This window comes from Cebus imitator, unplaced genomic scaffold (assembly GCF_001604975.1).
Source record: "Cebus imitator isolate Cc_AM_T3 unplaced genomic scaffold, Cebus_imitator-1.0 Scaffold47, whole genome shotgun sequence".
NCBI classification, from domain to species: Eukaryota; Metazoa; Chordata; class Mammalia; order Primates; family Cebidae; genus Cebus; species Cebus imitator.
In genome coordinates, this window is record NW_016107362.1 from 2274825 (window position 1) to 2299495 (window position 24671).

General features: G+C 39.7%; 2 protein-coding genes across 4 annotated transcripts in view; one reads left to right on the plus strand and one right to left on the minus strand.

The window, feature by feature from the left end:
* CUNH4orf19 (chromosome unknown C4orf19 homolog) overlaps nucleotides 1-24671 on the minus strand; it is a 116791-nt gene that overhangs the window by 41697 nt on the left and 50423 nt on the right. The gene's annotated exons all lie outside the window — the stretch shown is intronic.
* LOC108303470 (40S ribosomal protein S15a-like) lies at nucleotides 22115-22989 on the plus strand. 2 transcript variants are annotated; one of them, XM_037738018.1, is made up of 2 exons: nucleotides 22115-22195; nucleotides 22544-22989. In XM_037738018.1, exon 2 carries the CDS (start codon nucleotides 22549-22551, stop codon nucleotides 22939-22941), a length of 393 nt encoding a protein of 130 aa, XP_037593946.1. In that variant the 5' UTR covers nucleotides 22115-22195; nucleotides 22544-22548; the 3' UTR covers nucleotides 22942-22989. The 2 variants fall into 2 exon arrangements, with proteins under 2 accessions (XP_037593946.1, XP_037593945.1); XM_037738017.1 differs by having other exon boundaries at nucleotides 22119-22129.

Here is a 24671-nt window from a genome sequence, read left to right on the forward strand (position 1 = left end):
TCATCTCTTCTTGGAAAAACCAAAACAAAAGGTAAAGATAAATTTATAATAGAAGACACCCAATGGGTAAATTCCAACAGTACATGTTTTATGTAGGAATCACGGGTTGTCTATTAGGTGCTAGAAGTGAGGAAGACTCAGATACTTTCTGTGTAATTAGCATGGGTAACAGATGCATCCTGTTTAGATGGAAGATAAAATGTGTTTTTAGAACATTTATCATTACTTTTGGGATTCCAGGCCTTTTTCTATCCTTTACCTACCCCACTCCTTTTTTAAAAGCAGACATTTGGGCCGGGCGCGGTGGCTCAAGCCTGTAATCCCAGCACTGTAGGAGGCCAATGCGGGTGGATCACGAGGTCAAGAAATCGAGACCATCCTGGTCAACATGGTGAAACCCCGTCTCTACTAAAAATACAAAAAATTAGCTGGGCATGGTGGCGCGTGCCTGTAATCCCAGCGACTCAGGAGGCTGGGGCAGGAGAATTGCCTGAACCCGGGAGGCGGAGGTTGCAGTGAGCCGAGATCGCGCCATTGCACTCCAGCCTGGGTAACAAGAGCGAAACTCTGTCTCAAAAAAAAAAAAAAAAAAGCAGACATTTGAAGAACAAAGCAAAACAATGCAAATACAAAAAGGCTTACATTATTTTTTAATATGTAAAATACAGGTATTGATCGACTTACAACCTATGCAACTTATGACCATTCGACTTTACGACCACAATCGCTAGCCACGACTGCTCTGCTGTAGATTTTTGGAAACACTACAGCATTTTGATGTGTATCAAGAATATCACTACCACCTGGGAGGCTGTGACGACAAAGTGCATGAATGGCATCTGGAAAAATTGTGTTAAGAGCTATGTTAATGATTTTGACGGATTTGACAGTGAACATGAACTTGAAACGATTCGGGGAAAAAATAGTAAAACTCACTAAAGACATTTCTTTGGAGTGTGAAATGAAAGATGTCAAAGAGTTGCTAGACAAATAATCCGGAGAACTTACAAATGAAGAGCTAATCGAACTGGAAGAAGAGAGTGGCGGAAGAAGAAAGAAGAGAAGCAGAGGAAGAAGAGGAGGAGCCAGAGAGAAAGTTCACCACTAGGGGATTATCAGACGGTTTATCTTTACTGAATAAACTTCTTATACATTTTGAAGCAATGGATCCAAACATCGAACGATTTGCAAGGATTGAACGGATGGCGCATGATGTGTTTCGTCTGTATCGTGAAATTTATGAAGAAAAAAAGAAACATACAATTCAGACAAAGCTCACCATGTTTATGAAAAAACCAACTCCGGTAACCCCAACTGCTGCCTCAGATGACGACATCAACGATCCGCAGCCAAGCACCAGCGGCCAATAAAATGTTTCGTACATGTTTATATATTTTGATATGTTTTGCAATTGGGAAAATGTTTCCTATGGTATTTTTTACACCTGTATTTTGTATTTTTGTATGCACCTGTATTTTGTAATTTTGTATGTTTTGCAAATATTAAACCAGTTGTACTGGTAATGCAGTGTTTTACTTAAACCTGACGAATGTAAAAATAAGAAACAAAATGGTGTAGAGATGATACAAATGGCATAAAATGAACAAAGAAAATTATGATATATAACAATAATGAAAGAAAATTATGATAAAATATGACTTAAAGATTTTTATAACATCATTTCACAGTACTGTACCTATAGCCTACTCAACTTACGACCAAATCGTGTTACGACAGGTCTGTCGGAACCAATCATGGTCGTAAGCCGAGCACTAGCTGTAGAGATAATAATATTTCTCTTATAGGTTTGTTGTCTTGAATGAACGAAAAGATTTAGTCAGGGAACATGTCTAGCATATGGCCTGGGGTGAACACCTAATGACAGCGTTTGTATGTAGCACGTTACATTCTTCCTTTTTAAAAAATCAACTCAAGGTTGGGGAAGGGGGTGGCTACAGACAAAAACACTGATGAAGGAATCAGCATCCCCTGTCTTCTACAGAAGCAGGTTTCAGGCTGAAGTAATTCAGTCTTTTCCCCTCCGGAATACAGTACATTCTTCCAAGAATAAGAACAGCCCACTTGTGATAGTCATTAACCAGATCAAATCTTGAGGAAGTAAGAGATTCTAAGTCCCCAATTATCCTTTTATATATATTTATTCTTTATTTTGGATTCTGGGGACACCAGGATTAATTGATAAGTCATAGACAATTTCATCAAATCCTGAGAGTTGCAAGAACAGATGGGATAATAGAGCCACTGGGAATTAGCCTAACCTTAAAACATGAGATATTTATAGCATCAATAGTACATAATCATATGATTGGGGAGAAATACAAAGGAAAAAATACATATGAGTCTTAAAGCTAGAAATATATTACAAGATTTACTGGCTTATAAATTAAAGTACCTGGATGTAGGATAAATTTATTTATTAAATGTATTATTGAAGATAATTCAATATGTTTCTGGGGAAATAGCAGAATTTAGCCTAGAAATATTTTAAGGCATGAGGACTTTAGGTAATTTATTGTTAAATTTTGCATATCCATTTAGAGATTTGAGTTCTAGCTGCTGTGTCATCATGCTTTATAAAACTTAAAGCTAGATTTCTGGCTGGAAAACATTCTAGATTGAGATAAAAGCACGAATATGATAAATCACATATTGTTAAGTTGTCAAAGTTAAAATCTCTAACTATGAGTATTGAACCAGATTACCTAAGTTGAATTTTTTTTTAAGTAATAAAATGTGTATGCACTTGTATATATGTACCAAGCTTAAGCTGGAACAAAGAGGGAATTTTTTCTCTGATGGTAGAGTTTACATAATGTACACTAGGACTAGAACTGTTCATGAGAACAGTTCCTTAAACTATAGTATTTTTAAATTGAAATACTGCTATACTATTGTATGTGAAATTGGAATGAATGCAAATTACATTTATTGGATCAGTCTTTCTACTTTGCCCCTTGAACTCTTGCTAGCCCAGACTTTTGTGGGATGATTCCTGCCTAGGAAAAGAATGCATCACTCAATATGGGAGTCCTCCTCTCTCTGAGCAATTGCAAAAGAACTGGCTTACAAAAAAATTTTTTTTTTAATTTTTAAGAAAAAAACCACCCAGTGCTAGGCCTTTGTCCTCATCAGACATCCACTGACACTCTTCTGTTAGTTTCTTTTTTCTTTGCCCAAAGAAGTACCCCAAAGCTTGCCATCCCAAGGCTAAAATCCTCACAGCATCTTAGAACTTCACACAGTTATGCAATAGTTAAAAGCAAAACTGAAAACACAGCCCTGGGCATTCTTGGGTGAGATGTGGCTGCAGGTTGGCTGTGTGGCTCACCGCTATTGCTTAATGAAACCAAACAGTGAGCACTAGATGTTGTGATTACATATTAAATACCAGGAGCTGTATACCTTTCCTTGCTGAGGATGTGAATGACAACACAAAATCCCTGAGTCAGAGCTCTTCAGGGTCAAATATTACAATGCTTTTCAACCATTAGTATTCAAGCAGTACTCAGAATAAAAACAAACCCAGTGCTAACTTCCTGTTCCTGGAGTTGGTGCTTGAAATAATTGAGTAGAAATTGACAAACTCAATTAAAAAAATTCTGAAATGAAGCCAGATACCACCACTGATATTTGTAAGGTCATACCACAAAGACACATTCTGAGAAAGGCATTAGGTGATGTTGTTGTGTGAACATCACAGAGTGTGCTACCCAAATCTAGATGGTGTAGCCTACCACATGCCTAGACTACCTGGTCTAGCCTATTGCCCCTAGGCTATACATCTCTATGGTGTGGTACTGTACCAAATAATGTAGGCCATTGTAACACAAAAGTATTTATGTATCTAAACATAAATGGAGAAAAGGTACAGTAAAAATACAGCATAAAAGTTAAGAGATGGTTCACCTAGATAAGGACACTTCCCATGAATGGAGCTTACAGGACTGAAGTTGCTCTGGGTGGGTGGGTGAGTGAGTGAGCGAGTGGTGAGCGAATGTGAAGCCTAGGCCGTTACTGGACACTATCGTAGACTTTATAAACACTGTACACTTAGGCTGCACTGTACAATGAGACTATACTCAATTTATTTAAAATATTTTTCTTTCTTCAATAGCAACTTAACCTTAGCTCACTGTAACTTTTTTGGTTAATAAACTTTTTAATTATTAAAACTTTTTGACTCTTTTGTAGTAACACTTGGCTTAAAACCCAAATACATTGTGCGACTGTATAAAGTGATTTTCTTTCTTTATAGCCTTATTCTATACTCTTTCTTTTTTTAATTAACATTTTTTAATTAAAAAAACTTTTTGTTAAAAGGTAAGACATAAACACACACAATAGCTTAGGACTGCGTAGGGCCAGGATCATCAGCATCACTGTCTCCCACCTCCACATCTTGTCCCATTGCAAGGTTTTCAGGTTCAGTAATGTGCATGGAGCAGTCATCTATGATAACAATGTCTTCCTCTGCAATACCTTCTGAAGGACCTGCCCGAGGCTGTTTTACAATCAACTTTTTTTTTAAAAAAAGTAGAAGATGTACACTTTCAAATCATGATAAAAAGTATAGCATAGTAAATAAATAAGCCTGTAACATAGTCATTTATGATCATTGTCAAGTATGTACTATACATGATTGTATGTGCTATACTTTTATAGGACCAGAAGTGCAGCAGGTATGTTTACAACAGTGTCATCACAAACAGGTGAGTAATGTGTTGTGCTATGATGTCATTAGGCAGTAGTAATTTCTCAGCTCCAGTGTGATTTTATGAGATCCCTGTCATATATCCAGCCCATAGCTGGCTGAAACATCGTTATGTGGTGCGTGATTGTTTATTATGATTCATACTTTATGCTTATCCCGATGAAGTGTAATAATTATTAGAACAAAAGCTGTAAATTGATATTAGAAAATCTATACAAAATATACCATTTCCATCACTCAGTGCAAACCTAAATTTCAAGTCAGGCAGGCAATTTTTTAAGGTTTTTAGTCCATTGAGGTACTTTAGAATCTCAAAGCAACTGTGGAATCCTAAGGACCAAGTATTTGTAAGATATTGCTATAAATTTTAATAATTAAAAATGATTGATTCTAGACCTATACGCATCTAGCAATGTGCTATTGTAGAAGAATAAACAAGTATATAACTCACTCTTTCCAAGAATTTCATAATCTGATTAAGAAGCCAAATCCAACAATAGAAGCAATTTGATAACTAAAGCACAAAACAACATGGTGCTGAAGTCCAGTGCGATAGTAATTCAGTCTTCAGCTCAGCTCCCACCACATCTAGGGTCTGGGCTAAAGATTTGCTTGTCTCCTTTGCTTTGCCATCTGTAATTTACTACTTCATAAACAGTGTGATACAAATGTAGGTTTTTGTTTATTAAACCCTAGGGATAGTCGGAAATGTACTCTTCAGAAGTGACCAACTAGTATCTAATCAGGAAGGTCAAACACAGTACCTGTTAATAGATGCAACTCCACTGTTCATCGATTAAGATATGAATTGATGAATCACAGAAATGAGTTTTCATTGTGAAATTAATGGCTTATTGATCAGAAAAATAAATTCTAAAACTAGACACTACTTATGAGATTCAAGGTATAAGTAGGCTTCCCTGAACCTATATGAACAGGGAACAGTCATCGAGTGAAGCCTGTCGTTTGCATCCTTTGCTGTGCTGCCTTAGCCTGGACTGGTCCTGTGTCCTGCTGGTGGATTATATGATTTCTGGTGCCTGATGCTGACTTTAAGGGTAATAGAATCCTATTGTGGAATATGGTTAAGCTGATTGCAATATCTTTTCTGCAGAGTGGTGGTAGAAGAACCTAAAAGAATAAAGACTTGAGACTTCATGAATGTTTACAGAACAGATTGATGAATTGCTTTGGGCCTCCTTGCTAATAAATACAGTTTAAAAGTATGTGCAGAGAATTTTGTCTGAAACTCGCTTTCATTAATATCCTGGCAGGGACTATGTTGGAGAGTGGCTAATTCTCACCCACCTCAAGCTTCCCTGTAGCTACTGTTACCTACACTTGATCTAATTTAGTTTGATTTTTAAATGTTATAAAGACCTATTTTGAAGTTAAGTGCAATGTTGGCCCTCACACATTGGCTATGCAGCTGACCGTAAATACTTTAGGTTCAATTTTTCCACTTTAAATGAGGATAATGATACCCACTTACTGGGTTGCTTTAAAAATGAAAAAGAATAGCCCAGGTATCCACTCCTTCATTGTTGGTTTCCTCCTCTGCATCACTGTCCCATTGCTATCTCTTTCCTATCCCAGAGGAAGCATACACATGTTTGCAGAGTTGATAAAGAACTGCTTTCTCTCTACTCTTCAATTTTAGTTTCTTTGGACGGCACAAATTTTGGAATTGTCAATTCAGTGCCTATAGTAACTCCATCTTAAATCTGGACACCCTGGATCATCAGAGAATCTGAAGTCCTTTGGTTTTCCCTTCCCTCCCCCTTTTCTAGTACCCAGGATCCTTCCAGAACTCACTGTGTGCGTTGCCCTTCTTGAGCTCTCCACGAGTGATTATTGCTCTGGCCTTTCTCAACATCACCTTAGTTACTTGCTTTAGATACACTTGGGATAAGGGTATCTATTTAACCTATATTTCATTTTAAAAGCCCTGTCTTTACTAAGCAGTACATAATAAGAAACTATCACAGGGCTGGGTGCAGTGGTTTACACCTGTAATCCCAGCACTTTCAAAGGCCTAAGGCCCATCTCTACTAAAAATACAAAAAATTAGCTGCCTTGGTGGTGGGTAGCTGTAATCCCAGCTACTCGGGAGGCTGAGGCAGGAGAATCTCTTGAACCTGGGAGGCAGAGGTTGCAGTGACTCAAGATCGTGCCATTTCACTCCAGCCTGAGCAACAAGAGCAAGACTCCATCTCAAAAAAAAAAAAAAAAAGCTATCACAGAGAGGTTATTAGGTGCCCCAAGTGGTCCCCAATGATCCCTGCCCTCTGGTATCAGATCCCTGTATAAACCCCTTCCCATAGTGAATCAGGGTTGGGGTGGCCCTGCCTATGTGGGAAGAATAGAATATGGCAGAGAGATGGAGAGAGATTGTCAAGGCAGGTTAGGAAAGGCATTGCAGCTTCTGGTAAGGGTCTCTTCCATTGCTCCCTCTGGGGGAAGCCAGCTGCCATGCTGTGGAGGTGCATGAGAAGCCCTGTGGTGAGGCCCTGGTGAGGGGGAGTCAACTGGAGTCACCTTGGAAGTACATCCTCAGCCCCAGTCAAGCCTCCAGGACTAAGGCCAGAGTCTAATCTGACTGCAACCTCACGAGGGGCTCCAAGCCACTAAGGCCCAGCTAGGCCACTCTCAAATTCCTGATCCATACAAACTATCAACACTGATAAATGTTTACTATTGTTTTAAATCACTGAGTTTTGGGGTAACTTCTTATACAGCAATAGATAACTAATACACTGAGAATGAAGTTCCTGTTCTTAAATGGCCTCGTGATAGAGATAACATAACACAAAGTGTTTAAAAGAAAGAACTCACTTTATACTTCAGTTGTTACTCTTGGACACTTTCTCTTCTTGAAATGTAAATACCAATTTAACTATGAAAGAAATGCTGTGGACAGGTTTGTATCTCTCCAATTCATATGTTGAAGCCCTGACGCCCAGTGTAATGGTATTAGGAACTAGAGCCTTTGAGAGGACTAGGTCATGAGAGAGAAGTGCCTGTGATGGATTAATGCCCTTATGAAAAGAAGAAGAGACACAGGATCATTACTGCTCTCTCTGCTTGTATGCACCGCCAAGGAAGGCCACGTGCGGACATAACTGGGAAGATGGCCCGCACCCTGAGCTTGGATTTCCAGCCACCAGAACTGTGAGAAATGAATGTTTGTGGTCTAAGCCACCTAGTCTATGATAAATTGCCATAGCAGACTGAAAAAACTAAGGCAGGAATGTTATGTATATGTGTATATAACATACCTACTGTGTAATTTCTAATTACTTACAGAGAAAAAAACAGACAGGATATAACCCTCCCTCTGGTTTATATGAAAACCAACTGGCAAACTGGAGGTAGAGCAAGATGGAAGGTTAGAAGGCACCACCCATAATTTCCCCCCACCCCAGGACACCAATTTAATAACTATTAATACAGAAAAAAACACCTTTATAAGAACCAAAAATCAGTGAACCCTCATAGTACCTGGTTTTAACTTCTATTGCTGAAAGAGGCACTGAAGAGACAGACAAAAAAAAAAGGCCTGAATCACCAACACCACCCTTCTCTCACCCCTCACAGCAATGGCAGTGTGGTGCAGAGAGAGTCTCTGGGCACTGGGGGAGGGAGAACACAGCAATTGCAAGTCATTGAACTCAGTGCTGTCATGTTAGAGCAGAAAACAAAACAGAACCAAGCTCAGCTGATAGTTTTGCCCATGGAGGGAGCATTTAAACCAACCCTAGCCAGAGGGGAATTACTGACCCCTGTGGTCAGAGCTTGAGTTCCATAAACCTTGCCACTGAGGGCCAAAGTGCTCTGTGTCTCTCAATAAACTTGAAAGGCAGGCTAGGCTATAAGGACTGCAGCTCTTAGGCCTAAGTCCTAATGCTGAACTAGAGATGGAGAACTCAGGGGACACTTGACATACTGAGACAACAGCTGGGGTGGCTAAGGGAGTGCTGATATCATCCCTCCCACAACTCCAGGCTACATAACTCCTGGCTCCAAAACAGACCCTTTCCTTCCGCTTGAGGAGAGTAGAGAGAAGAGTGGAAAGGACTTAGTCTTGCACCTTGAATACCAGCTCAGCCATAGCAGGATAGAGCAGAGTCCTGAGGCCCCATTCCAGGTCCTTGCTCCCTGATGACATATGTAGAGACACCCCAGGCCAGAAGGAAACCTGCTGCCTTGAAGGAAAGGACCCACCTCATCCTGGCAGCATTTATCACCTGCTAACTGAAGAGCCCCTGGCCCCTGAATAATTAGTAGTGATACCCAGGTACTATGTTGAGGGCCTTGGGTGAGCCTCAGACTTGTCTGCTTCATGTACCAGAATGGACATAGAGGGTAGAGTACTTAGGAGTCTCTTGGAGTCCCCGATTCCAGGACTTGACTCTGGATGGCATTTCTGAACCTGCCCTGGGCCATACAGAAGTCCACTTTCCCAAAGGGTGAGTTCCAGGCCAGGTAACATTTGCCACAACCTGACTTAAGTCAGCCAGTAGTACTCTATCCTTATGGGGAGGATTGGTGCTGTTATAAAATCTAACTTCTGTTTTACAACAAAGGTCACAGAGACTCTGAGAGATTAAATTGGCTTCTTATGCTCACCATTAGCTGGTCGGTAGTAGCAGCTGATTTCAAAATTAAGTCTAATGCCAAAGCCTGCTTTACTTAGCTGCAGCCAGGCGCTGAAAGAAGTCAATGTAAATTTTGACTTTCCAGCCTCCCAAACCATAAGCCAATGAATTTCTGTTCATTGTAAATTATACAGTCTTAGGGTGTTTTGTTACAGCAGCATAAAATAAAGAGAAACATTCTGTTCACTAGGATGTGTTGACTTTAGCTGCTCAATATACTATTTTTTTTTTTTTAGATGGAGTTTCACTCTTGTTGCCCAGGCTGGAGTGCAATGGTGCAATCTCAGCTCACCACAACTTCTGCTTCCCGGGTTCAAGCAATTCTCCTGCCTCAGTCTCCCAAGTAGTGATTACAGGCATGCACCACCATGCCCAGCTAATTTTGTATTTTTAGTAGAGATGGGGTTTCTTCATATTGGTCAGGCTGGTCTCAAACTCTTAACCTCAGGTGACTCGTCCACCTTGGCCTTCCAAAGTGCTAGGATTACAGGCGTGAGCCACTGCACTCAGCCAAGAATTCATACTACCAGAGAAGATCAGCTTCACTAAATGGAGGACAGGAAGGAAGAAAAGAAGAGCAGGCCATCAAACAACCAGGAAACAAATAAGAAAATGGCACAAGTAAGTCCTTACTTATCAATAATATTGAATGTCAATGAACTAAACTCTCCAATCAAAAGACATTGGCTGGCTGAATGGAAAAAAACAAAGATCCAGTGATCTGTTGCCTACAATACACTTCTCTTATAAAGACACGTTAACTGAAAATAAAGGAATGGCAAAAGATATTCCATAATAATGGAAATAAAAAAATAGCCAGAGTAGCTACACTTATAGCAGACAAAATAGATCTCATGACAAAAATGATAAGAAGAGACAAGGAAGGTCATTATGTAATGATAAAGCAGTTGATTCTGCAAGAGAATACAATAATTATAAATATATATGCACCCAGAAATGAAGTGCCCAGATATATAAAGCAAATATTATTAGAGCTAAAGAGAGGAATATACTCCAATACAATAATAACTGGAGACTTCAACCACCCACTTTTGGCATTGGACAGAACTTCCACATAGAAAATCAATAAAAAACATCAGACTTTATCTGCACTGCAGACCAAATGGAATCAATAGATATTTACAGGACAGATCATTGAATGGCTGCAGAATATACATTCTTTTCCTTAGCACAAGGATCATACTCAAGGATAAACCATATGTTAGGTGACAAAACAGGTCTTAAAACATTCTAAATAATGGAAATAATATCAAGCATCTTCTCTGACCACAATGACATAATATTAGAAATTGGTAATAAAAGGACTTTTGGAAACTATACAAACATATGGAAATTCAATGATATGTTCCTGAATGACCAGTGTTTCAATGAAGTGATTCACAGAAGAAAATTGACAAAAGCCAAAACAGACAAATGGTATCTAAGTAAACTTAAGAGTTTCTGCACAGCAAAAGACACAATCATTAGAGTGAACTGACAACCAACAGAATGGGAAAAATTTTTTGCAATCTACCCATCTGACAAAGGGCTAATATCCAGAATCTACAAAGAACTAAATCAGATTTACAAGAAAAAAAACACACAACACCATCAAAAAGTGGGAGAAAGGTATGAACAGACACTTTTCAAATGAAGACATTTATGTGGCCAACAAACATATGAAAAAATGCTCATCATCACTGGTCATTAGAGAAATGCAAATCAAAACCACATTGAGATACCATCTCACACCGGTTAGAAGGGCATTCATTAAAAAATATGCAGACAAAAGATGCTGGAGAGGATGTGGAGAAAAAAGGAACACTTTTACAGTGTTGGTGGGTGTGTAAATTAGTTCAACCATTGTGGAAGACAGTGTGGTGATTCCTCAAGGATTTAGAAATAGAAATTCCATTCGACCCAGCAATCCCATTACCAGGTATATACCCAAATAAGTATAAATTATTCTACTATAAAGACACATGCACATGTATGTTCATTACAGCACTGTTTACAATAGCAAAGACCTAGAACCAATCCAAATGCCCATCAATGATAGACTGGACAAAGAAGATGTGGCACATAAACACCATGGAATACTATGCAGCCATAAAAAAATGACAAGTTCGTGTCCTTTGTAGGGATATGGATGAATCTGGAAATCATCATTCTCAGCAAACTGACACAAGAACAGAAAACCAAACCACTGCATGTTCTCGCTCATAGGTGGGTGCTGAACAATGGTAACACATGGGCACAGGGAGGGGAACATCACACACTGGGGTAGGTTGGGCTAGGGGAGGGATCGGGGCGCAGGAAGGCTGGAGAGGGAAAACAGTGGGAGAAACGCCTGAAGTAGGCGATGAGGGTATGGAGACTGCAAACCACCATGGCATGTGTGTACCTATGCAACAACCCTGCGGGATGTGCACATATACCCCAGAGCTTAAAGTACAATTAATAAAAAAAAAAAGAAAGAAAATTGAAAAATTTCTTAAAACAAATGATAATAGAAACACAACAGACCAAAACCTATGGTACAGAATGAAAGTAATATTATGAGGAAAGTTTATAGCTATGAGTGCCTATGTCAACAAAAAAGAAAAACATCAAATAAATAACTTAATAATGCATCTTAAAGAACTAGAAGAGCAAGAGCAAACCAAGACCAAAATTAGTAGAATAAGGAAGATCAGAGCAGAAATAAATGAAATTAAGATAAAAAAATACAAAAGATAAAACAAAAAGTTGATTTTTCAAAAATTAAACAAAATTGACAAACGTTTAGCCAGACTAAGAAAAGTAGGGAAATGACCCAAACAAATAAAATTAAAGATGAAAAAGGAGACATTACAACTGTTACTACAGAAATTCAAAAGATTATTAGTGGCTACTATGAGCAACTATGTGCCAATCAATTAAAAAATCTAGAAGATAATAGATAAATTTCTAGAATCATACAATCTACCAATATTAAACCATGAAGAAATCCAAAACCTGAACAGACCAATAACAATTACCAATCCTACTCAAAGTGTTCCAAAAAATAGTGGAGGAAGAAATACTTCTGATATGGTTTGGCCATGTTCCCACCCAAATTTCATCTTGAATTACCATGTGTTGTGGAAGGGACCCAGTAGGAGGTGTGAATCATGGGGGCAGGTCTTTCCCATGCTGTTCTCATGATAGTGAATAAGTCTCATGAGATCTGATGGAAATATAATGGGGAGTTTCCTTGAGCAAGTTCTCTCTTTGCCTCTCACCATCCATGTAAGACATGACTTGCTCCTCCTTGCTTTCCACCATGATTGCGAGACCTCACCAACCATGTGGAACTATAAGACTGATTAAACCTCTTTCTTTTGTAAACTGTCCAGTCTCGGGTATGTCCTTATCAGTAGCAAGAAAATGGACTAATACAACTTCCGAACTCATTCTGCAAGGCTAGTATTGTTCTGATACCAAAACCAGACAAAGACACATCAAAAACAAACAATAACAACAACAAAAAAGACAGGTTCATATTACTGATGAATACTGGTGCAAAAATCCTCAACAAAATACTAGCAAACCATACTCAACAACATATTAAAAATATCATTCATCATGACCAAGTGTGATATATCCCAGGGATGCAAGGATGGTTTAAAATGTGCAAATTAATCAATATTATACACCATACAAACAAAATGAAGGACAGAAGCCATATAATCATTTCAATTGGTGCTGAAAAAGCATTTGATAAAATTCAACCTCCTTTAATGATGAAAAGCCTTAAAAAACTGGATAAAGAAGGAATGTACCTCAGCACAATAAAAGCCATATACAACAGACTTACAGCTAGTATCATACTAAATGGGGAAAAACTGAAAGCCTTTCCTCTAAGATCCATAGCATGACAAGGATGCCCACTTTTACCACTATTATTCAACATAGTACTGGAAGTTCTAGCCAGAGAAATCAAACAAGATAAAGAAAAAAAGGGCATCCAAAGTTGAACGGAAGAAGTCAAATTATCCTTGTTTGAAGATGATATGATCTTATATTTGGAGAAATTTAAAGACTCCACCAAAAACTATTAGATCTGATAAATTCAGTAAAGTTACAGGATACAAAATTGACATAAAAAACTCAGTATCATTTCTATATGCCAACCGTGAACAATATGAAAAAGAAAATAAGAAAGTAATACCATTTACAATAGCTACAAATAAAATAAAATGCCTAGGAATTAACCAAAGAAGTGAAAGATCTCTACAATAAAAACTATAAAACATTGGTAAAAGAAATGGAAAAGCACACAAAATGGAAAGATATTTGATGTTCATGGATTGAACTAATCAATATTGTTAAAATGTCCATACTACCCAATACAATCTGCAGATTCAATGCAATTCCTATCAAAATACCTATGATATTCTTCACAGAAATGGAAAAAAACTTCTAAAAGTGATATGGGACCACAAGAGACCTAAAATAGCCAAGACCCAAAAAGAACAAAACTGGAGGAATCATGTCACCTAACTTCAAATTATGCTATAGAGCTATAGTAATCAAAACAGCATAATAGTGACATAGAATGAGACACACAGACTAATCGATCAGAATAGAGAACCTGGAAATAAATCCATGCATCTATAGTGAACTCATTTTTCATAAAGTTGTCAAGAGTATAGCCTGGAGAAAGAACAGTCTCTTCAATAAATGGTACTTGGAACACTGAACAGCCATATGCAAAAAAATAAAACTAGACTCCTATCTCTTGCCATATATGAAATCAAATCAAAATGGATCAAAGCCTTAAATCTAAGACCTCAAACTGTGAAATTACTATAAGAAAACATTGGGGAAATTCTCCAGGACATTGGACTGGGCAAAGATCTGTTGAGTAATACCCCAGAAGCACAGGCAAACAGCAAAAATGGACAAATGGGATCACATTAAGTTAAAAAGCTTTTGCCTTGTGCCAGATTTCAAAGGGAATGCTTCCAGTTTTTGCCCGTTCAGTATATTGGCTGTGGGTTTGTCGTAAATGGCTTTTATTATTTTGTGATATGTTCCATCGATACTTCGTTTATTGAGGGTTTTTAGCATAAAGGGCTGTTGAATTTTGTCAAAGGCCTTCTCTGCATCTAATGAGATGATCCTGTGGTTTTTGTCTTTGGTTCTGTTTATATGATAGATTACATTTATAGACTTGTGTATATTGAAGCAGCCTTGCATCCCCGGGATGAAGCCTACTTGATCATGATGGATAACCTTTTTGATTTGCTGTTGCATTTGGTTTGCCAGTATTTTATTGAAGATTTTTGCGTTAATGTTCATTATGGATATTGGCCTGGTTTCCTTTTCTAGTTGAGTCTCTGCCTGGTTTTGGTATCAGGATGATGTTGGTCTCATAAAATGAGTTAGGGAGGATTCCCTCCTTTTGTATTCTTTGGAATAGTTTCAGAAGGAATGGAACCAGCTCCTCTTTTTATGTCTGGTGGAATTCAGCTGTAAACCCGTCTGGACCTGGGCTTTTTTTGGTTGGTAGGCTATTAATTGCTGCCTCAATTTCAGCCCTTGTTACTGGTCTATTCAGGGTTTCAACTTCTTCCTGGGTTAGTCTTGGGAGAGTGCAAGTGTCCAGGAATTTATCCATTTCTTCCCGATTTACTGGCTTGTCCCTCTCTCACCCTTCCTATTCAATGCAATCTGCAGATTACTATTCAATATAGTATTGGAAGTTCTAGCCAGAGCAATCAGGAAAGAAAAAGAAATAAAGGAAATATAGGAAAGGAGGAAGTCAAATTGTCTCTATTTGCAGAAGACATGATTGTATATTTAGAAGACCCCATCATCTCAGCCCAAAATCTCCTTAAACTGATAAGCAACTTCAGCAAATTCTCAGGATACAAAATCAATGTGCAGAAATCACAGGCATTCCTATACACCAATAACAGACAAACAGAGAGCCAAATCAAAAGCGAACTCCAATTCACAATTGCTACCAAGATAATAAAATACCTAGGAATACAACTAACAAAGGATGTAAAGGACCTCTTCAAGGAGAACTACAATTCACTGCTCAAAGAAATAAGAGAGGACAAAAACAGATGGAAAAACATTCCATGCTCATGGTTGGGAAGAATCAATATCATGAAAACGGCAATACTGCCCAAAGTAATTTATAGATTCAATGCTATCCCCATCAAGCTACCAATGACCTTCTTCACAGAACTGGAAAAAACCACTTCAAACTTCATATGGAACTAAAAAAGAGCCCACATAGCCAAAACAATCCTAAGCAAAAAGAACAAAGCTGGAGGCATCATGCTGCCTAACTTCAAACTATACTACAAGGCCACAATAATCAAAACAGCATGGTATGGTACCAAAACAGAGACATAGACCAATGGAACAGAACAGAGGCCTTGGAGGCAACACCACACATCTACAATCATCTGATCTTTGACAGACATAACAAAAATAAGCAATGGAGAAAGGATTCCCTATTTAATAAACGGTGTTGGGAAAACTAGCTAGCCATGTGCAGAAAGCAGAAACTGGAACCCTTCCTGACACCTTACACTAAAATTAGCTCTAGATGGATTAAAGATCTAAACATAAGACCTAACACTATAAAAACTTTAGAAGAAAACTTAGGTAAAACCATTCAGGACACAGGCATAGGCAAAGACTTCATGACTAAAACATCAAAAGCAATATCAACAAAAGCCAAAATAGACAAATGGGATCTAATTAAACTTCAGATCTTCTGTACAGCAAAAGAAACAATTATTAGAGTGAACTGGCAACCAACAGAATGGGAAAAAATTTTTGCAGTCTACCCATTTGACAAAAGTCTAATATCCAGAATCTACAAAGAACTAAAACAGATTTACAAGAAAAAAAAAATCACAAAGAAACCCATTCAAAAGTGGGCAAAGGATATAAACAGACAGTTTACAAAAGAAGACATATATGAGGCCAACAAACATATGAAAAAATGCTCACCATCGTTGGTCATTAGAGAAATGCAAATCAAAACCACATTGAAATACCATCTCATGCCAGTTAGAATGGCGATCATTAAAAAACCAGGAGACAACAGATGCTGGAGAGAATGTGGAGAAATAGGAACACTTTTACACTGTTGGTGGGGATATAAATTAGTTCAACCATTATGGAAGACAGTGTGGCAATTCCTCAAGAACCTAGAAACAGAAATACCATCTGACCCAACAATCCCACTACTGGGTGTCTAGCCAAAGGATTATAAATTGTTCTATTATAAAGACACATGCACACATATGTTCATTGTGGCACTGTTGACAATAGCAAAGACCTGGAACCAACCCAGATGTCCATCAACGATGGACTGGATAAAGAAAATGTGGTACACATACACCATGGAATACTATGCAGCTATAAAAAATGATGAGTTCATGTCCTTTGCAGAGACATGGATGAATCTGGAAACGATCATTCTCAGCAAACTGACACAAGAACAGAAAACCAACACCACAAGTTCTCACTCACAGGTGGATGTTGAACAATGAGAACATGTGGATGCAGGGAGGGGAGCATCACACATTGCAGGCAGTTGCGGGGGGTTGGGGGGGACAACGGGGGGTAGGGAGGGTGGGGAGGGATAATGTGGGGAGAAATACCAGATAGATATAGATGATGTGGGGGAGGAAGGCAGCAAACCACCTTGCTAAGTATGTACCTGTGCAACAATCCTGCAAGATCTGCACATGTACCCCAGAACCTAAAGTCCAAAAAAAAAAATGCTTTTGCATAGCAAAGGAAATAGTCAACAAAGTGAAGAGACAACCCACAGAATAGGAAAACATATTTGCAAACTACCCTATCTGTCAAGGGATTAATAACCAGAAACTATAAGGAGCTGAAACAACTCTACAGGAAAAAAAAGTCTAGGAATTTGATTAAAAAATAGGCCAAAAATTTCAAACATTTCTAAAAAGAAGACATACAGATAAGTGGGAAATGGGTATATGAAAACGTGCTCAACCTCACTGATCATCTGAGAAACGCAAATAAAAACCCATGAGAGTTCTTCTCATTGAGAATTGATTTCATCAAAAAGAGAGGCAGCAACAAATACTGGTGAGCAGGTGGTGTTCAGTACACTGTTGGGAGGAATGTAAACTAGTACAACTGCTATGAGGAACAGTTTGGAAGTTCTTCAAGAAAACTAAAAATAGGTGGTGTGTGGTGCTCCTGGAATCTGAGGATACCCTGGCAGACGGTGGGGCGGCAGTGCTGGCTTGAGATGGCTGACTAGAGGCAGTCAGGTGGAATAGCTGTCACTCAGGAACTGGGATGACTGGCACACTCCTAACAGAGAGCTTCAGAGAGAAGGCACTGAGAGTGGATGGAAGGAAGACACTGAAGCTGGGCTGAAGTGGGAGGAAGCTGGGAGTTCTGCCCAGGGTAACAAGTCACTGTGGCTCATTCCTGGCTTCCAGTGACTCTGGGGGAATGATTTGAGTTGAACTGGCAAGGAGCAACCTACTCTCACAACGGGCCTCTGGAATCCTGGCAGGAGGAGACCCCTCAGCCATCACAGATACTCCAGTTGGCAGGCAGAGCTGCTAAGAGAAATGGTAGGGGCAGCACACCAGCTATGCAGAGTCCAGTGTTTGATGTGGGAGCATCTGTAGTTGAGTATGGCCAGAGATGCCCATTCCCCAGGCTTGACTTGTTCCCATAGGAGACTTTAGCCCTAGGGAAACTGTTGGACCTGAACTCTTTAGGGTGGTCTTGCCCATCAGAGAGGGTCTGTCTGACCTGAACAACCCTTGGTGTCCTCGCCTCTCTTAGGGCCCACCCTGGCCATGACTGCTTGCAATGCAGCCCTGGGTGCCCTTGGGTGCCACATCATAGCTTCTGTGTTGATGGACCATGCCTGACTGGTAGAGGGCTCCAGTGAGGCAGCCCCCATGACTACACACAATCCTGCCCACTCCCTCCCGCAACTGCAGCATCTCCCTGGCCCATGGCCTCCTTTACATTGCTTTGTCAGCACATGTATATGTGTATACCTTTCTTGCCTGGCAGCGCCCAAGTGCATATGCACCCTCTGTTGCTGGCAGGAGTAAACTCTGTCACCCCTCTCCTGTTGTACTGCCATTTCAGTTAGAGCCTTGGTGAGCACAGAGCCTGCTGCCATCCCCACACCCACCAGCACCCTGCGCCTGCACCAACACTGCCACCAGAGTGAGACTAGACATGGAGAACAGTGGACGCTTCCCCATTCTGAGTGGCCACAGAGGGCCCACACACACCTGCGTCCACCAGCACCCTACCTATGTGTTAACACTATCACCAGCACAATTGTGTATACAGTTGCCAAATGGGGGGCCTCCACTTCCTGAGCCATGCTGCCTCTGCCACTGCTGTGAAGGCAGTCCCCCTGGCACCCACTTGCACCCTGCCATAACCAACAGGCATGCACCCTGATGCACTGTTGCTGCCCCTGCTGTTGGCATGTGTGAATGAGGATGGATCCTGCTGCCATCACCCTATAAAAGGCTTTGGCTGGTACCACCCATCAGAGTGTAGTGACTAGTGGTCCAAGAGCATCTTGGCTCCCTCAGTCCAGTGGTTTCCTAATGTTGAGGAGCCAGAGAACAAAGTTGAGGTCTGTACAAGTCCCTTAGAGCATGCAGTCCAGGAGATGGGAGCATGCTAAAAACTTCTAGAAATGAAGCCAATTGACTAACACTACCTTATATCACAGTCAAACACTCAAGGACATCAAAAACAGCAACTTCAAAGATTGAAGGAACACTGGCTCACAAAGATGAGAAAGAACCAGTATAAGAACTCTGACAACTCAAAACACCAGAGTGCCATCCATCCTCCAAACGACCACATTCCCCTCCAGCAAGGATTCTGACCTGGGCTGAGATGGCTGAAATGACAGAAATAGAATTAAGGATATGGATAGGAATGAAGATCATTGAGACGTAGGAGTACATTGAAACCTTTTTCAGACAAGCAAATGCTGAGGGAATTTGTTACCACTAGCCCTGCCTTACAAAAGCTTCTGAAGGAAGTACTAAATATGTAAAGGAAAGACCATTACCAGCTACTACAAAAACACACTGAAGTACACAGATCAGTGACACTATAAAGCAGCAGTCCCCAACCTTTTTGGCACAAAGAACTGTTTGTGTGGAATACCATTTTTCCACAACCGGGGGTGAGGGATGGTTTTGAGATAAAACGGTTCCACCTCACATTATCAGGCATCAGATTCTCATAAGGAGAACACAACCTAGATCCTTCACATGTGTAGTTCACAATAAGGTTCACACTCTTATAAAAATCAAATGCCACTGCTGATCTGCAGAAGGCAGAGTTCAGGTGGTAATGCTTTCTTGCCTGCTCACCACTGACTTCTTGCTCTGTGCCCCGGTTCCTGACAGGCCACAGACCAGTACCCATCCATGGCCTGGGGGTTGGGGACCCCTGCTATAAAGCAACCACACAAACAAGCTGCATAATAACTGGCTGACATGATGACAGGATCAAATCCTCACATATCAGTACTAACCTTAAATGCAAATGGGCTAAACGCCCCAATTAAAAGGCACATAGTGACAAGCTGGAAAAGGAAGCAAGACCGACTGGTGTACTGTCTTCAAGAAACCCATCTGACATGCAACAACCCTCATAGGCTCAAAATAAAGGGATGGAGAAAAATCTAATGGAAAACAGAAAGAATAAGGGATTGCAATCCTAATTTCAGACAAAACTGACTTTAAAACAATAAAGATAAAGAAAAAGACAAAGAAGGGCATTATAAAATGGTAAAGGGTTCAATTCAACAAGAAATTATCCTAAATATATAGGCAACCAACATAGGAGAACCCAGATTCATAAAGCAAGTTCTTAAGGACAATCAAATAGACTTAGATTCCCACACAATGATGCTGGGAGACTTCAACACCCCACTGACAGTATTAGATAGAACATTGAGGCAGAAAATTAACAAAGATAATTCAGGACCTGAACTCAGCACTGGATCAAATAGGCCTGATAAGTATCTACAGAACTCTCTACCCCAAAACAATGGAATATACATTCTTCTCATTGCCACATGGCACATACTCTAAAATCAATCATATAATTGGACATGAAACACCCTTCACCAAGTGAAAAAATAACTGAAATCATAACAACTACTCTCTTAGACCATAACACAATAAAATTAAAGATTAGGGCTGAGAAATCCACTCAAAATCATACAATTACATGGAAATTGAGTAACCTGCTCCTGAATGACTTTTGGGTAAGCAATGAAACTAAGGCAGAAATGAAAAAGCTCTTTGAAACTAATGAGAACAAAGATATAACATACCAGAATCTCTGGCACACAGCTAAGGCAGTGTTAAGAAGGAAATTTATAGCCCTAAACACCTACATCAAAAAGTTAAAAAGACCTCAGTTTAACACCTTAACATTGCAATTGAAAGAACCAGAGAACCAAGAGCAAAGTAAGCTAGCAGAAGAAAAGAAATAACCAAAACCAGAGCTGAACTGAAGAAGACTGAGATATGAAAAATCATTCAAAATATCAATGACTCTGGAAGTTTTTTTTTTTAAACATTAATAAAATACATAGACCCCTAGCTAGACTAAAGATGAAAAAAAAGAGAGAAGAACTCAAATAGGCATAAATAGAAATGACAATGGGATATTACCACTGACCACACAGAAATACAAATAACCATCAGAGAATATTATGAACACCTCTATGTACATAAACTAGAAAATTTAAAAGAAATTGATAAATTCCTGGACACATACACCCTCAAGACTGAACCAGGAAGAAACTGAATCCCTTAACAGGCCAATAATGAGCTCCAAAATTGAATCAGTAATATATAGCATACCAATGAGAAAAGGCCCAGGACCAGACAAATTAACAGTTGAATTTTACCAGATATACAAAGAAGAGCTGGCAGCATTCCTACTGAAACTATTCCAGAGGGAATCCTCCCTAACTCGTTCTATGAGGCCAGCATCATCCTGCTACCAAAAGCTGGCAGAGACTCAACAAAAAACTTCAGGCCAATATCTGTGGCGAACACTGGTGTAAAAATTCTCAAGAAAATACTGGCAAACCAAATCCAGTAGCATATCAAAAAGCTTATCCACTATGATCAAGTAGGCTTTATCCTTGGAATGCAAGGTTGGTTCAACATACGCAATTCAGTAAATGTGATTCATCACATAAACAGAACTAAAGACAAAAAACACATGATCATCTCAAAAGATGCTGAAATGGCTTTGATAAAATTCAACACCCTTCATATAAAAAACTCTCAATAAAGTAGGCATTGAAGGAATATACCTCAAAATAATGAGAGCCATCTGTGACAAATCCACAACCAACATCATACCGAATGGGCAAAAGCTAGAAGCATTCTCCTTGAAAACAAGCACAAGACAAGAATATCTCTCTCACTACTCCTATTCAACATAATATTAGAAGTCCTGGCCAGAGCAATCAGGCAAGAGAGGAATAAAGAACATCTAAATAGGAAGAAAGAAAGTCAAACTATCCCTTTTTGCAAACAGCATGCTTCTTTATCTAGAAAACCCCCAGTCTCAGTCCAAAAGCTCCTTAAGCTGATAAACAACTTTAGCAAAGTCTCAGGATACAAAATCAACATACGTTAGCTGCAAAAAAATAATATTTAGACATCTTTCCGTGCCGGTGAGTATACCGCACTGAGAGCTCCGATTTCATCCGTCTGTCATCTGCGCCATCCCGCAATATAAGGTTCGGTCTCGATGTCCTGCGGGGAGGCTGGACCCCTCCTTGGTCGAGGATGCTGGCCTTGCGGGTTCTTGGACAGGCATAGAGAATAGCCATGCCTGGCCGCCCCAGGCTGTGCACTCCGGGGATCCGGCTCCGTCGGGTCCAGGCCACAGCGCTGGCGGGAGCCGGAGCCTTGGAATACCCAGTTAGGCGGTAGCTGCGGCTTGGGCCACAGCGTCTGGATCTTCCTTTAGTGGCTGAAGCAGCGCCTTGGCCGCAGGCGTCGGGCAGCATCGGGTTTGGTGGGCGGTGCAGTTTCTCATTGCTGCGGCCGGGCTTGGAGCTTTGGAGGCTGAGGTCACCTAGCAGCCACAATGGTGCGCATAAATGTCCTGGCTGATGCTCTCAAGAGCATCAACAATGCCGAAAAGAGAGGCAAACGCCAGGTGCTTATTAGGCCGTGCTCCAAAGTCATCGTCCGGTTTCTCACTGTGATGATGAAGCATGGTTACATTGGCGAATTTGAAATCATTGATGATCACAGAGCTGGGAAAATTGTTGTGAACCACACAGGCAGGCTAAACAAGTGTGGTGTGATCAGCCCCAGATTTGATGTGCAACTCAAAGATCTAGAAAAATGGCAGAATAATCTGCTTCCGTCCCGCCAGTTTGGTTTCATTGTATTGACAACCTCAGCTGGCATCATGGACCATGAAGAAGCAAGACGAAAACACACAGGAGGGAAAATCCTGGGATTCTTTTTCTAGGGATGTAATACATATATTTACAAATAAAATGCCTCATGGAAAAAAAAATAATATTTAGAAATATACCTAACAAAGGAGTCAAAAGACCTTTACAAGGAAAACTACAAAACACTGCTGAAAAAGAAATCATAGACAACAAAAACAAATGGAAACATATCCCATGATCATGGATGGGTAGAATCAATATGATGAAAATGACCATACTGTCAAAAGCACTCTACAAATTCAATGCAACACCCATCAAAATACCATCATCATTTTTTGCAGAGTTAGAAAAAAAATTCTAAAATTCATATGGAACCAAAAAAGAGCCCATATAGCCAAAGCAAAACTAAGCAAAAAGAACAAATCTGGAGGCATCATACTACTTGATTTCAAACTATACTATAAGGCCATAGTCACCAAAACAGCATGATACTAGTATAATAATAGGTACATAGACCAATAGAACAGGATAGAGAACCCAGAAATAAACCCAAATATTTACAGCCAACTGATATTTAACAGAGCAAACAAAAACATAAAGTAGGGAAAGGACACCCTTTTCAAAACAGGGTGCTGGGATAACTGGCTAGCCACATGTAGGAGAATGAAACTGGATCCTCATCACTCACCTTGTATAAAAATCAACTCAAGATGGATGAAGGACTTAAACCTAAGACCTGAAACTACAAAAATTCTAGAAGATAACATTGGAAAAACCCTTCCAGACATTGGCTTAGGCAAGGATTTCATGACCAAAAAGCCAAAAGCAAATGCAATAACAACAAAGATAAAGCTAAATAGTTGTGGCCTAATGAAACCAAAGAGCTTTTGCATGGTAAAAGGAACAGTCAGCAGAGTAAACAGACATCCCACAGAGTGGGAGAAAATCTTCACAGTCTATACATCTTAAAAGGACTAATATCCAGAATCTACAACAAACTCAAACAAATCAGTAAGAAAAAAACAAACAATCCCATCAAAAAGTGGGCTAAGGACATGAATAGTTCTCAAAAGAAGATATACAAATGACCAATAAACAAATGAAAAAAGTCTCAACATCACTAATGATCAAGGAAATGCAAGTAAAAACTACAATGTGATGCCACTTACTCCTGTAAGAATGGTTATAATAAAAAAATAAAAAAAGCAGTAGATGTTGGCATGGATTCAGTGATCAGGGAATACTTCTACACTGCTGGGGAGAACGTATACTAGTACGGCCGCTATACAAAGCAGTGTGGAGATTCCTTAAAGAACTAAAAGTAGAACTATCATTTGATCCAGCACTCCCATTACTGGGTATCTACCCACAGGAGAATAAGTCATTATTCGAAAAAGATACTCGCACATGCATGTTTACAGCAGCACAATTCATAATTGCAAAATTGTGGAACCAACCCAAATGCCTATCAGTCAAAGAGTAGATAAAGAAACTGTGGTTTGTGTGTGTGTGTATATACATATACACACACATGCACACACACACACATATATATATATACACATACATACATACATGATGGAACACTACTCTGCCACAAAAAGGAATGAATTAACAGCATTTGTGATGATCTGGATGAGATTGGAGACTATTATTCTAAGTGAAGTAACTCAAGAATGAAAAACCGCCGGGCGCGGTGGCTCAAGCCTGTAATCCCAGCACTTTGGGAGGCCGAGGCGGGTGGATCACGAGGTCAAGAGATCGAGACCATCCTGGTCAACATGGTGAAACCCCGTCTCTATTA

Bases quoted from the DNA above. Each gene is read 5' to 3' on its own strand.
- LOC108303470 (XM_037738018.1), top strand. From the start codon at position 22,549: ATGGTGCGCATAAATGTCCTGGCTGATGCTCTCAAGAGCATCAACAAT.